General features: G+C 40.2%; 1 protein-coding gene across 5 annotated transcripts in view; it reads right to left on the bottom strand.

Moving 5' to 3' along the window:
* Positions 1-14,185, bottom strand: part of PRKG1 (protein kinase cGMP-dependent 1) — a 1,363,231-nt gene that overhangs the window by 35,703 nt on the left and 1,313,343 nt on the right. For 4 of the 5 annotated variants that reach the window (NM_001082042.2, XM_008269904.4, XM_017348406.3 and 1 more), the window contains 1 exon segment: positions 11,293-11,389. In NM_001082042.2, the coding sequence (NP_001075511.1) occupies positions 11,293-11,389 (97 nt within the window). 5 annotated transcript variants of the gene reach the window in all.

The raw sequence follows: 14,185 nt of genomic DNA, 5'->3' as shown, positions 1-14,185 counted from the left end.
TGTAAGGCAGAGTTACAGAGAGAATACGGATACACACACACACAAACATGAGACAGAGAGACACAGACAGATCGATCTTTGATCCACTAGTTCGCCAAATGGCCACAAAAGCCAAGTCTTGATCAGGTTGAAGCCAAGAACCTGGAACCTCATCCAGGTCTCCCATATGGTGGTAGGGCCATAAGTACTTGGGCCATCATCCACTGCCTTCTCAGGCACATTAACAGGGAGCTAGATTAGAAGTGGAGCAGCCAGGACTCGAACTGGCATTCACATGGGATGCTGGCATTGCAGGCAGCAGCTTAACCTGCTGCACCACAGTGCCAGCCCCCAGGATTTTAATTCCTATGCATAATCTCAGTGATATAAAAATACTCTATGCAACAGTTTTGAAACCTTGCTTACAAATTGAGAATATGTCTATCACATAATTGAATTACTTTTTTTTTTTTTTTTTTTTTTTTTTTTTTTTTTGACAGGCAGAGTGGACAGTGAGAGAGAGAGACAGAGAGAAAGGTCTTCCTTTTCCATTGGTTAACCCCCTATGGCCGCTGCGGCCGGCGCACTGCACGGATCCAAAGCCAGGAGCCAAGTGCTTCTCCTGGTCTCCCATGCCGGTGCAGAGCCCAAGGACCTGGGCCATCCTCCACTGCACTCCCGAACCACAGCAGAGAGCTGGACTGGAAGAGGAGTAACCGGGACAGAATCCGGTGCCCCGACTGGGGTGTCGGCGCCGCAGGCGGAGAATTAGCCTATTGAGCCACTGCGCCAGCCTAAACCACACATCTTAAAACCTACGCAGGCAGAGATGTGTATTATATGTTCACTTTTCCAATTCTTTCATTTATTGACTCTGAAGGTATAAAATGAGTTGAAACAGAAAGCATCAAGTTAGAAAATTCCACTCTATTCTGACATATAATCAGACTAACTCAGGAAAGGTATTGAATTCTAGTCATACTTTTGATACGTAAGACATAAAAAAAAAGCTTTTTTAAAAGTTTCACTTTCTAGAAGAATGGCTTATAATTTGATCTAATATCTCAAAACATGCTAGCCTCAAAATTCAATCTTTCTAATATTGAACAAAAAAGATAGTTTTCCAGCCTGCTGGTGTTGTATTTTAAATTTGCCCCAAGATTTTTTACAAATACAAATGGACTTCAAGTGCAGTTAGGGCAGGTCAAGAATTTACTGCTTGGGGCTTACACAGCCAACTCTATCTTGGAAAGGCACATTGAACACTTAAAATTGCTTTGTTTATGTGGATGTGGCATTCAAGGTCATAGAATGGCCAGACAACGGCCTCCATTGGCATAGCTTTTTTTCCTTAACTTCTGTGGGTAGTAACAGTCTCCCCATTCTCACCATGAACTTGCAAGCAGCTGGCTGAAGCTAGGGGTTAAGAACAATGGCACTTGGCTCATACAAGCTTTTGAATTCACAGTTTAGTATTGAAGCCAGTATGTTGTATATGCCAATGGCATTGGAGGTTCTAATACGATGGACAGATCATGAATGAAATATACATTAAATGCATGAAATTAATAAGCTGGACTGAAATCTACAGAAATACCAGTTTTATATTTTTTTCCCAGAAAGAGAAACCATTTCATTTCATTTAAAGGGGTATGACTATTTTTTACATTCTTAACATACACAAGTGGACTAGTTTTCCCTATCATTAAGGAGATCCCTCTGTGAAATGTTTACATAAAATTTTCACAGATAGGGTGACGTCTTGGTATAAAGTAAACGACCATCGTCAGGAGAGAAATGATGGATGTTTATTTCTGGGAGCAGGGCCATCTAAAAATAGACCATCTAGTCACCTTCTGGTAGGGTCTTTAATTTCACGGATGGAAGTTCAGAGCCAAGTCTGTGTTGATACACTCCCATTACCTGCCCTAATGTCCCAACACCTTTTTTATTTCCAGTAGAATGCTCTTTAAGAATATAGCACAGGTATACTCGACTGACCAGCTATCTAATTATATTTCTCTCCATTCCCTCACACAACTTAACTTGGTTGTGGTCACTTGCTTTGGTGTCCTGTGACAACACGTGGCCTTTTATGTTGTAACCTTTCCCTGCAGTGGCCTCTCCCCGTCCGTTCACTGAAATCCCAACCTCTTCCCTAACCCTTGACTTCGGTTTCCAGCGTCCCTTCCAGGCTCTCTCACCTCCCAGCAGCTCCAATGGACTTCCTCCCTTCTGAAACACTGAGGATACTTCTGCATACCGTATGATTTAAAGCAACACTCAAGGATTTTGTTTCCTATTTTCCAAGGATGTTCATCTTGTCTTCTTACTTAGAAGGTTCCTGGTATTTCCTGATATTTTTATATTCAACAAAGACTTTTTGGCAATTTTTAACATAGATAAATATTTGCTGAAAGTGGTGTGTCCTTAAAGTCAATTCATAAAAAAATAAAACTTAGGTCACAGAAAACACAAAAATGAACATGACCTAAGTATTAACTTTTAGATGAACTCTTTTATCACCAGTTATCGTAAGCCTTGGAAAAACATGCCCAATGTCTTCAATATTTATAGTGCTCATTCTAGAACCCCATGAAAGTTTGAAGGAGAAGTTGTTAATATTTGCTCACTTATGTTAAGATACTAATTTATTTTTTTATTTAATAAATGTGAATTTACAAAGTGAAACTTTTGTATTGCTAAGATACTAATTTCAAATGCTTTGTATGAAAAAGTTTTTCAGTAACTAGGTTGTATACAAAATTATTATAACTGTACAAAGCATGGGATAAAGTAATTGGTCTACCTGTTGTCATTCATGTATTCTAAATTGTATTCTATGTATCTGTGTATAAAAACTTATATCAATAGTTATCAGATTAATTAATATATATATATATTTCATTTACATACATTATAGAGAAGCTTTACCAGTTGGGATCTCTGCTGAGAAACTCTCCTGAGGTTGGTTAGCAGTTGCCAGATATTGTTGGTACCCATGCTGATGCTCAATTAGTGCTTAGTGGATTAGTTTTTTTTTCTTTTCAATTTATCTTATTTATTTGAAGGCAGAGTTAAGGAGAGAGAGAGGGAGATCTTCCATCTGCTGGTTTACTTTCCAAAGGCTACCATGGCTGGGGCTTGGACAGACCACCATGAGCCAGGAGCTTCTTCCCGGTCTCCCACATGGGTGCAGGGGCTCAATCTCTTGGGCCGTCCTTTGCTGCTTTCACAGGCACATGAGCAGGGAGCTGGATCCAAAGTGGACTGGCGGGGACTCAAATCAGCTTCCACTGGGATGCTGGTATCACAGGCAGCAGCTTAACCTGCAGTGACACACGCCGGCCCCTGGATTGGATTTTCATTTGCTCTCTGAGTAACTTATTTTATTAGAAATCAGCATTATTTATCACAACTAATAAATTGTGAGTGTTTCTATTCTTTTGAAGGCTATACATGAGATTTAAACATTTTACAATAAACCAAGAAGAGCACAGCCCGAGCAAGAGCTGTGTCCAGGTTTCCGCCGGTGCTGAGCGCTGACTCCGGTTACAGAGGCCACAAGGCCTTGGGGCAGCAAGGCTTCCCCGGGCGTCATCACCCTGAATCACACTGGGCACAAATGGCACTGCTGCCGCCCAGTGATCCCACAGCTATTCTGTTTCACGGCTGTGTGGCTTGGCAGTGGGACGCACTTGAAATGTTTTCATCTTACGTGGGGTTTCCCTTTGGAGTGAAGCTGCTTGCCTTTCCCATAACGACAAAACAAAACTCTGTTGACGCAGCAATGTTTATCACCTAATTTCTGGCTTCAGCAACCCTCAGTCCCTACTTTTTGGTTTTCAGTTGGTTACGTAACCCTGTAAGCCTACTTATATCTGAAACGCAGTGAGGAAGCAGCTGGTGGAAATGCTGGGAGGGTGGTATGGTTATCATTTTGCATACAGTGACTTCTTGTTCACATGTAGTTATGTGAGTGTTGGATGGTTCTTGCACCTTGCTGCCACATTGCCCCTCCTGAGCGATCCCATTGTGGGACTTATCAACTGGTTTGCAGCAAAGAATCAATGAGAGGTAACCTGTGTACTCCACTTGGCAAGAGCCAGGTCCTCATTACCCAGAACTGAAGTGTCCTGGTTTGAGAAGGCTGTGGAGAAACTGGAGATTCTGCCCCCAAAATGATCTCCCATGGAGAGGTTAAGAGGTGGGGCTTTACAATTGGGAAGAGAAATGGATAAATAAAAGTGGACAACTTCAGGTGCATACAGGTTCAGCACAGGGAAGATTGAAAACTGTTTCCCATCTCCTCTCCTGACAGATCAGAAAGTAAAGAGCTTTAGTGGTTTGGGGGAATTTAATAGAAGCTGTCACTGAAGGTCATTTGAAGACCTCTGGCTCTGTCTTATATTGGAGAAATGCTTAGATTCTCAGGCTTGCTTGGCAATGGAGAAAAAGCAGTAAAATCATTCCATTCCCCTCATTTTCTGTGGGTATGGCTGAAAGTAATAAATGAAGCCAGTAATCATAAGCATATTATTGATATTATAACAACAATAAAACATTGATTACACTTATTGACCTATGCTGTTTAAGACACCATTTGGGAGCATTAGTTCATCCCATGTTGGCAAATTTGTGTTGCATATATACTATTATTATCCTCATTTTAAGATGGGGAAAATTAGCCTGAACGTTTAAGTAAATGACTAAGCATACAGTCGGTGAGAGGTCAATCTAGAAAGTCTATCTGCAGAGCTCTAGCATTTAGCTACCATATTATTCCGATTTTTCCCCCTGCATTTTGTCACTTAAATAGGAACTCCAAAGATTAAAAGAAAAAGGATGCCTCTGAGGGTTTGACAGAAATAGGGGGGTGTATAAAAAATAATCATTACATCTATTCTAAATTCATGTCTATTTCAGGTTCTTGAATTCTAGAAAAACATTTTTAAGATTATTTATCTGAAAGGCAGAGTAACAAAGAGAGAGAGGCAGAGACTGTCTAACTCCCTAAATGGTCCTAATAGCCAGGGTTAGGCCTGGCAGAAGCTAGGAGACAGAAACTCCATCCTGTCTCCCACATGGGTGGCAGGGGCCAAAGTACCTGGGACTAGAAAAAAAAATTTAAAGCAAAGTTGTGTGGCTGGTGTTGTGGCATAGTGGGTAAAGGTGCTCCCTGCAATGCCAGCATCCCATGTGGGCATTCTTGGCTGCTACATTTCAGCTCCAGCTACCTGCTAATAGCCTGGGAAAAGCAGCAGAAGATGGCCCAAGTATTTGGGCCTCTGCAACCCACATTGGAGACCCAGAAAAAGATCCCAGAACCTGGCTTTGGCCTGGCCCAGCCCTGGTTGTTGCGGCCGTTTGGGGAGTGAACCAGTCGATGACAGATCTCTGTCTTTCTCTCCTTCAAACTCTTTCAAATAGATAAATCTTTAAAAAATAAAAACTTGAAAAAGCACAGTTGTACATGTGACAATGAAATAACACAACTCTGATCATGTGGTGGTTATTGCTGGTGATTAGTATCAAAATACTTTAGAAGCCACAATGACAGAAGACTCATCTGTTAAATGTCAGTAGTCCCGGGGTAGGCATTTGGCATAGAAGTTAACCCACTGCTTAGGAAACCCACATCTCATAGTGGAGTGCCTGGGTGCAAATACCAAGTCCACTCTTGATCGCAGCTTCCTGATGATATGCACTTTGGGAAGTAGCAGGTGACGGCTCACTGCATCACACCAAGACCTGAACTCAGTTCTGGGCTCCTGGCTTCTGCCTGTCCCAGCCCTGGCTATTGGAGGCATTTAGGAAATGAAGCAGGAGGTGGGAGATCTCTGCCCCTCTGACTTTCAAATACAATAAAATAAATACTTTAGAGTTAGCAGTTCTAGACAATAACAAAAACTCTTTCAATATAACTGTGTGGCCAAAGGCCTCTTAGAAACATTGGTCTTGATATTTTCCCTATAAAATGTAGTTCAGAATAGCTGTTTAGGGAGCATTACATACTAGATATGAATGAAATATGTAGTTTATAAAGCAGGATTCACATGGAAGTTGGATTATTTTGTTAAGGAAGTCATATCAACTTATTAATAGACATTTGTTTCTGCAATGGTTTCATTTTCCCATGAGTGTACCACAGTGCTTCAGGTTATATATGTCAATGCCATCACTCCCTCTGCCTTCGAAATGCCACCTCCTCCAAGAAGTCTTGCTCTTCCATGCACCAAATCTGGGTCATTCATAACTTTCTTGTAGTTTTATTTATGAGTTTGCATGACTGGCTCTCCTAGGAGACTGAGTACCTACAGCCAGGTGCTGAATGCCATTGAGCTTTGTATCTCCCATCAGAGAATGCACAATACAGAGGCATATTACCTGGCATAGAAAGAACATAATCCAAGAAAGCAGCAATTATGTCTTCCCTATTTTTGTGTCCTATATTTTATCCAAGTATTGTGCCCTGGGATAGGAGGAATTTGGATTTCTGCACAAATAGATTCAATGTCTAATATTTAAAGCAATCACTACACAGTATTGCCAGATTAAAAACAAATTGTTTTTGATTTGTACAAATCTATTCTCAAAGCAGCCTTCTCTCCGACAAGAGTAAAAATGGGATAAATTAGGAATGTGCCCATGAAGCAATGAAACTAATTTTTACTTGCGATTTGTAAAATCAGTCTCCTTATTTTGTCGTCAAACCTTGTACATTAAAGTGATTATGTAGCTGTCATACAGAAGAACTTAGAGCTTTAATGAGTAAATCATATATTAAAAGAGCGTTGGTAAAAGAAGTAATCTAATAAATGGAAGGCACATTTTAAACTACTATCAGTGTACAGATTATAAAGACTACTCTTTCCTGCCAGGTAAAAGAACAGAAAGCAGCACAGATTACTGTCCAAAGGTAATGATTGTGAACCAGACACATCTGAGTTTACTAATCAAGGTTATTTATTCTAAAACTACAAGAAAGTTTCAAAAAGTTCAGGGCAAATAGAATTAAAAGGTAATGTACAATCACCATGAAGCTTCTGAAGCCTCCTCCTGTGAAACAGACTGAATAGCTTAAGATCAGAATCTCGTGCCTATACTCACTGACATCTTTACTTCAAACTCCCAGAGTCATCGATGAACAAATGTTTAAGGGGCTAGCACTGTGGCACAGTAGGTTACGTTACTGCTTGTGATGCCAGCATCCCATATTGGAGTGTTAGTTCAAGTCCTGGCCGCTCTGCTTCTGATCCAGCTCCCTGCTAACCCACATGGCAACAGTGGAAGATAGCTCAAGTCCTTGGGCTCCTGACAGCCATGTAGGAGGCCTAGATGGAGTTCCAGGCTCCTGACTTGAGCCTGCCCAACGCCTGGCTGTTGTGGCTGTGTTACTCTGCTTTTCAATTAATCAATCTTTAAAAAAAATTTAAGTTTCTTATTGGACAAATCATTATCTCATTCCCAAAAGTTGACAATAGACAATTTAAAAATCCTTCTGCTTGAAAAATATCCTTGAATCTGTATCTATCTAAACTGAAATAAATGATAAATGTAAAACATTCTAAGAAGTCTGTGAAGGGTATATCACTGCACAAAATCTCAGAATATGTATTGTGGGGAGCAACTTGGACTAGACTAAGTTACTGGAATTAAGACTTATTCTATGCATCTGCTCTCCCACAATATGGCGCTGAGAAGGGAGAAACAGCTTCTACACAGCTGCCTCCAGTTCAACCAATAAACTGTAGGACCTGCTCCTGATTGGAGGAGAGCAGCGTACTCGGCGTGTGGGTAGCAGAGTTGGGATTGGTGGAAGAGGACTATAAAGGAGGAGAGAGACAGCATGCACCAGGAACATCTAAGGGGAACATCTGAAGGAACACCTGTGCAGCCCCCGAGAGAGCCGGCCAGTGGTGTGCCGCTCCCCTGCGGAAGTGGGGAAAGTGGCCAGGGGGAACTGCCCTTCCACGGAGGTGGAAGGGTCGGTAGCCAACCCGGGAAGAACCAGCAGCAAACCCGGGGAGGGCCGAGCAGACAAAAGAACAGCGCAGGGTCCTGTGTCGTTCCTCCACCAAGAGGGGGAGCGACAAATGGTGCCGTGACTCGGATAGGAAGCCTAGGCAGGGTTTAGTGTCGTTCCTCCATGAAGAGGGGGAGCGACAATGTATGGCAAACAGTGATGAAAAACTACATTCTTAACATAGAAAAGACAGGAAATAGGGTTAACAAATCCAAATTTCTCAATTTTGTCATATAATGTTGGGGCTTTCATAATCTCATACCTAGGAAACTTTTCTTTCCAGACAATGCTATTATAAAATTAAAGTGCACTTGTGGTATTATTTTGTAATATCATATACACGATCAACATATTGCTAATGTAGGGGTAGTAGCTAAGTATAAATCTTATATACTTTGTATTTACATGTTCAACACTGTATACCCATAGGTGAAATGAGTCTAAATGAAAGTTAAATTGCTGATACTATGAAAATCATCTTAAATGCCTCATTCTCAGAGGCTAGTCAAAGAAAAAACTTACATAATCACAATAAAACTGGGCTCTGTCTACAAACTCCTCCTGACCATGAATAATATGGACACCAGCCTCAGCACACATGTCATGGTGATTAATTATACACTATGACTACCATATGGAATTACAGTCAAGGTTTTGAGGCCAAATTCCCAATTCTGGCACTATATATACATAAAAAAGACCACTCATACCCAGAATTAATAGGATCGGGCAGTTAGTAAGTGGTAATAACTGGGGACAATGAACTCTAGGGTAGTGCTGCTCTCATAAATGGCTGATCCATACTGAAAACTGAACATAATCTACAAATTGTGCTTCTTCCACATTGTTTTGGGACAGGTAAGATAAGATAAGTATTTGTGACTTCAGAGGTTAAGGAGATGAGTCTCTTTCTCCTACATACTCATTTTACATAATGATTCATTCATGGATTTATCAACATTATCGAAAGTTTTTATAAATTGGGCTATATTTACAACCTGAACTTATTCTGAGGGTTACAGTTCTTAATATTCTATAAACAGTTGTGTCAAAGAATCAAAATACAATACCCTTGAGATGAGAACCAGGACAAATAGTCTTGGCTTGGAGATAATCCATAAATAAGTATGTACTCAAACATACAGATGCCTAGACAAACACACAGTTTGTACATACCAACACGCACTCAGATGCTCCCATTTTGTCTTTTTCAATTGAATTATTATTTTTTTTTGACAGGCAGAGTTAGACAGTGAGAGAGAGAGACAGAGAGAAAGGTCTTCCTTCTGTTGGTTCACCCCCCAAATGGCTGCCACAGCTGGCACACTGCGCCGATCCAAAGCCAGGAGCCAGGGGCTTCCTCCTGGTCTCCCATGCGGGTGCAGGGCCCAGGCACTTGGGCCATCCACCACTGCCTTCCCAAGCCACAGCAGAGAGCTGGACTGGAAGAGGAGCAACCGGGACAGAATACGGTGCCCCAACCGGGACTAGAACCTGGGGTGCCGGCGCCGCAGGTGGAGGATTAGCCAAATGAACTGCGGCGCAGGCCTGAATTACTTTTTATATGCCCATATTAAACCTTTCCTAATTTTGTGATTAGTTGTTTGTACCTCATCACACATTTTTCAGTGAATTTTCTGCAAGTTTTTTATTATCAGCTTGGAATTTAGTTGTTCAGCTTTAAGTGATTTCAAAGCTATTTTCAAAAGTGTTATAAGGTATTTTCAATATAATTCCTGCATTTCTTAAAATATGTCACCTGTAAACTGAAGATTCCCAAAGCTGTAATGTTGACTTGTTAAATACAACAAAAAATGAACCCTTCAGGGCAAACAGCTCCACCCTTTGTCCTGTCAACAGGTTCCAACACCTCTACAGCAAAGCTGTTCATGTATAATGCCATAGATCTTCATTAGCTAAACAAACAAGTACAACTCAACACAAAACCTAAGCTCTTGAAAACTCAATCTAAGGCTGCATTACTTGCTCAGAAAATCAAGAGGTTGTTTTTTTTTTTTTTTTTTTTTTTTTCCCCTCTAGATCCTTAATTTTTCTTCCTGCAACTGAAAACACTCAGGTCCTCAGAGGCACACTATGGATTTTCAAGTCAGAAACAGTAGTTAGCATTGCAGGATCTCCCACTAGCAAACTCAATGAAATATATTATGGCTGTGGAAACTTGTCTAATTTCTGCCTATCACATTCAGAAATCCCAGCTGCAGAACTAATGAACACATGTCAAAAATAGCTCTGGGTCATTCTACCTTTATGGAAGGGGATTTCTCCTGAGCGCTGATGGCAACAGTAACTGTTTACTGCACTGTACATAGTCTCAGGGAGTTCCTAACATACTGTACTGGTGTCTGATACCAGAGGCCGCCAAGCTCAGGAGAACGGTGGCAATTCAAGTGCATTCCCAAATAGGGTTTTTATCTACACCATCTTGGAATGCAGCCACCAGAATCCACTTTTGTCTAATTTTTGTTACGGTATGTCTGTTTGAAATTTTATATATAAAATATATACATATATATGTATTTATATATTATATATAAATATAAAATTTCAAACATGCAGAACAGACTACACTTTTGAACTGCTTACACCACATTTATGTAATGTATGAACTTGTACAAAAATGTCTTCATCATCTTCATCAACACTTAGTGAGATATAAGTATAAAATGTGCTTGAAATAAATTATACAAAATAGTCACACCTTTAACTCTAAGCACTAAACTGATGCTTGCAAGTAAAGAATCAAAGAATTACTAGCACACCAGTTGCTTCACATATTATACACACACACTCACACACACACACACACACGTGTGTGTGTATCTACCACTTCCTTTTATATGTATTTAAATTATTGTAATTGTATTTATGGTATATAAGCATAAGCTGTGAATACTGCTCAGAACTAAGGAAATAAAGATTATAGAATATCAGCTAGCATATTTATACATGTATATGCTTTGAATTATCACACTATTGTATAAGTAAATAAAACTGTTTAAAGAAATTAGCTGGGTAAAAAGTACTTTATGACTCCTAAGTTATGAGTTCAGCTTTCTTTTAATCTGAAGAGATTTCCTAATGAGTAATTTGGTGTTTATTTTCAATCTATTGCCTCGAACACAGCCCACCTCGTTACATGCACTGACAGGCTTGTCCGGAAGTATTTGGTACTGATTTAGAGCAATGGCACTTAACGATGAAAAAGGAGAAAACAAATGGAAAAGAAGACAGAGGTTTTCAAAAGCACTTAAAAAACAACCACCTACCAGCTCCACTCGCCCGAAACCTCCAACTCCAAGGGTGTCGATGATGTTGAAATCAGACAGCTTCAGGTTGGCGAAGAAGGCAGCTTCGGCTTCATATCTGGATTTTTTGATGCGAAAAAACGGAAATTTCTTAGAGGTGCAAACACGAGTCCCGCGTACAACTTCACTGGAATGACATGACTGTGGAAGAGGGTTTACCTGCTGAAATTCCATCTTGCTCTTAGAGTCTATGTTTTCTCACACTCATAATGTTTTGGTCCCAGTTGTGCAGAATTACAGATTTTGCACTTGTTTTTTTTTTTTTTTCAAAGTAGAAAAATACAAAGTACCCACTGCATGCCAGTCAAGGGACTGATAAATCCAGTTATCAAATCCAAGTTACATCTTGGTATTTTTCTACGCGTCTTCTTGTGAGCACGGGTGGTTTGAGTTTTTCGTTTTTGGTTTGGTTTTAAATTTTTTGGTTTTGCTTGCTTTGGGTTTTGCCGTTCAGATTTTGGATGGCAGTTTCTCATTAGTTTCCCTTATCCACAAGCTGGCAGTGCCTCCTATAAATATTTATTAGAAGTGGCAAGATCGTGGAAATCTCTGCAGCAAAATCACAGCCAGGTTTATGAAAACAGATCCAAAAAGCTCAGGACTGACGTGCAAATGTCTGAAATGGATGATTTCGGGAGCATATGCACATGCCTAAAAGGTATCTTCCTTTCGCTTATGATTACCCACTGACTTGTAGCCAAAACTCTCAGCTAGCAGTCCCAGTCTTTTAGTTTGCAAGTTTCTTTTATCAGTGGTGGGAAGAAGTAAGGACTGGGGTTCCAAAGTCTAGCTATGCACACATGCAAATCCGACACATGCAACTGGCCAAAATAACCTTCTCTCGATGAGACAAGTGAATATGAGCTGCTTAAAATATCTCCTTGTTAGAGGCCCTACTATTTTTAGAAAGGGCAGGAAGACAGAAAGATGAAGATGATCCTCCCACTCATAACGTCAGGTCAGAGAGTAATTCAGCTGTCTCAGAATTAAAGTATTGGAATGACTCTGTATAACCCATGACCTTCAGCCTGATGGAACTTGATTCAGTACTCTGCTATAGATAGACATGACTAATACACTTGAGGTAAAGATACTGAGGTTAGGTCCACTTTTGAATAGAATCAGCCACCGGCAGGTGGGGTGTCAAGCTATGTAACATTTTACTGTTCCATTATAACCAAACAGAAATTTAGACTCTCCAGTGGAAGATACGGGTAACAGCCCCGTAGGTGAGTTTTCAACATTCTTAAATTTACAACCATAGTTCTAGTTTTACAAGTCAACTGTGACAGACTCCCTGGAAAGTAAGAACAATGTTTTTCAATATTGACTTATTACAAGAAATCAACTCTCTCTAATAAACCATGAAAAACAAAGCTAGTTAACCCTAATCCTAATATGCTGAGTTCTTTCATTAGCTACACAATCAAAAGAGGAACACAGTAATTCAAGAGATGTTTACTGGAATGGAACAGGAGCAGCAAATGTGCATTTCTAGCATTCCAACTGGCTTGCTGCTTTTGCAAAATTAAGACCCCCACCCCACCCCATTTAAAGGGCCAGTGGCAGAGTTGACTTCAACAGGTGCTTAAAAAGGGTACCTCCCACTCATAACATCAGGTCAGAGCCTATGACAGTTTGTATATGATCAAGCATGCTGGCTATAAATAGGCAACTTTCTCAACGAAATCATTATTGACTAATAATTAATGTGCTTGCTATAGTTAGCAATCTCAGGTGGAAAAGGGGTCAACGCTTTTAGACTACATAGTGTATTTTACATATTTAAACATCATTCTTTACATACTAAAACTATGATGTTGTTCTTTGTAATTCTTGAATACACCCTCAACATTTATAATTTGGACCTGGGGAAATCAGTCTGGAAGAACATCTAGAGGAATGAAATGATTCTCAGCCTATTCTTGCACACCAGAGTCACCTCAGCATCTTTCACAAACACTTCATTTGAGCTTTATGACAAATAAATCAGAAACTTCTGGAGGTGGTACCCAGACAACTGCATTTTTATAACGATTTATTTATTTACTTATTTGAAAGGCAGCATGACAGAAGAGAGAAGAGGGAAGCAAGCACCAGTCATGGCTGGGTCAGGTAGAACCCAGGAGCCAGGAGCTCTCCCACATGGGGTGCAGAGATCAAGCACATGCAGCCTTCCCAGGCATGTGAGCAGGGAGCTGGATCAGAGGCAGAGAAGCCACAATGCTAACCAGCACTTGGCTATGAGATGCCGCATTGCAACTGGTAGCTTAACCTCTGTAGCACAACACTGGCCCCAGGCATCCATTTGTAAAAACTCCTGGGTGATTATGATGTACTCTAAGGGTGGAGTGTCATAGTTTAGAACTTTCTGGAAGCCTCACAAATTTCCAGAAATCACACAAGAATTTTGGAATGGATAACATTGGGCCAGTGAGTATGGAGATGACACACTGTGATAAGAGGATTGACTGTTCTTCCACATTCATCTTAGTTCCTGCCCTTCCCACCTCAGAACCATAAAAATGAAGACAGTTCTATAATGGCTAATATGGCTCTAGGAAAAAAAAAACATTGCTAACTTACAGAAAGGAATATGTAGCTATACAAAAGTCACAAGGCAGTTCTTTTTGTTTACATATCAAAGTCATCTCGACTCTGTTTATAGTTATTACCTGGTTAATTACTGGTGAAATTTAATATACCTATCCCCTGAGTTAATGCCATCTTACATAGAAGATATTTCTCTTTAGCCATTAAAATCCACTTAAATATATACTTCCTAATATACTTGAAGTATCTATTACAATTAAATGTTTCATATGTTTTTTAAAAGAACTTGATAACACTGTAA

Source organism: Oryctolagus cuniculus, chromosome 15 (genome assembly GCF_964237555.1).
Source record: "Oryctolagus cuniculus chromosome 15, mOryCun1.1, whole genome shotgun sequence".
NCBI classification, from domain to species: domain Eukaryota; kingdom Metazoa; phylum Chordata; class Mammalia; order Lagomorpha; family Leporidae; genus Oryctolagus; species Oryctolagus cuniculus.
The sequence above is the reverse complement of the archived record's forward strand: the minus strand, read 5'-3'. Positions and strand labels throughout refer to the sequence as shown.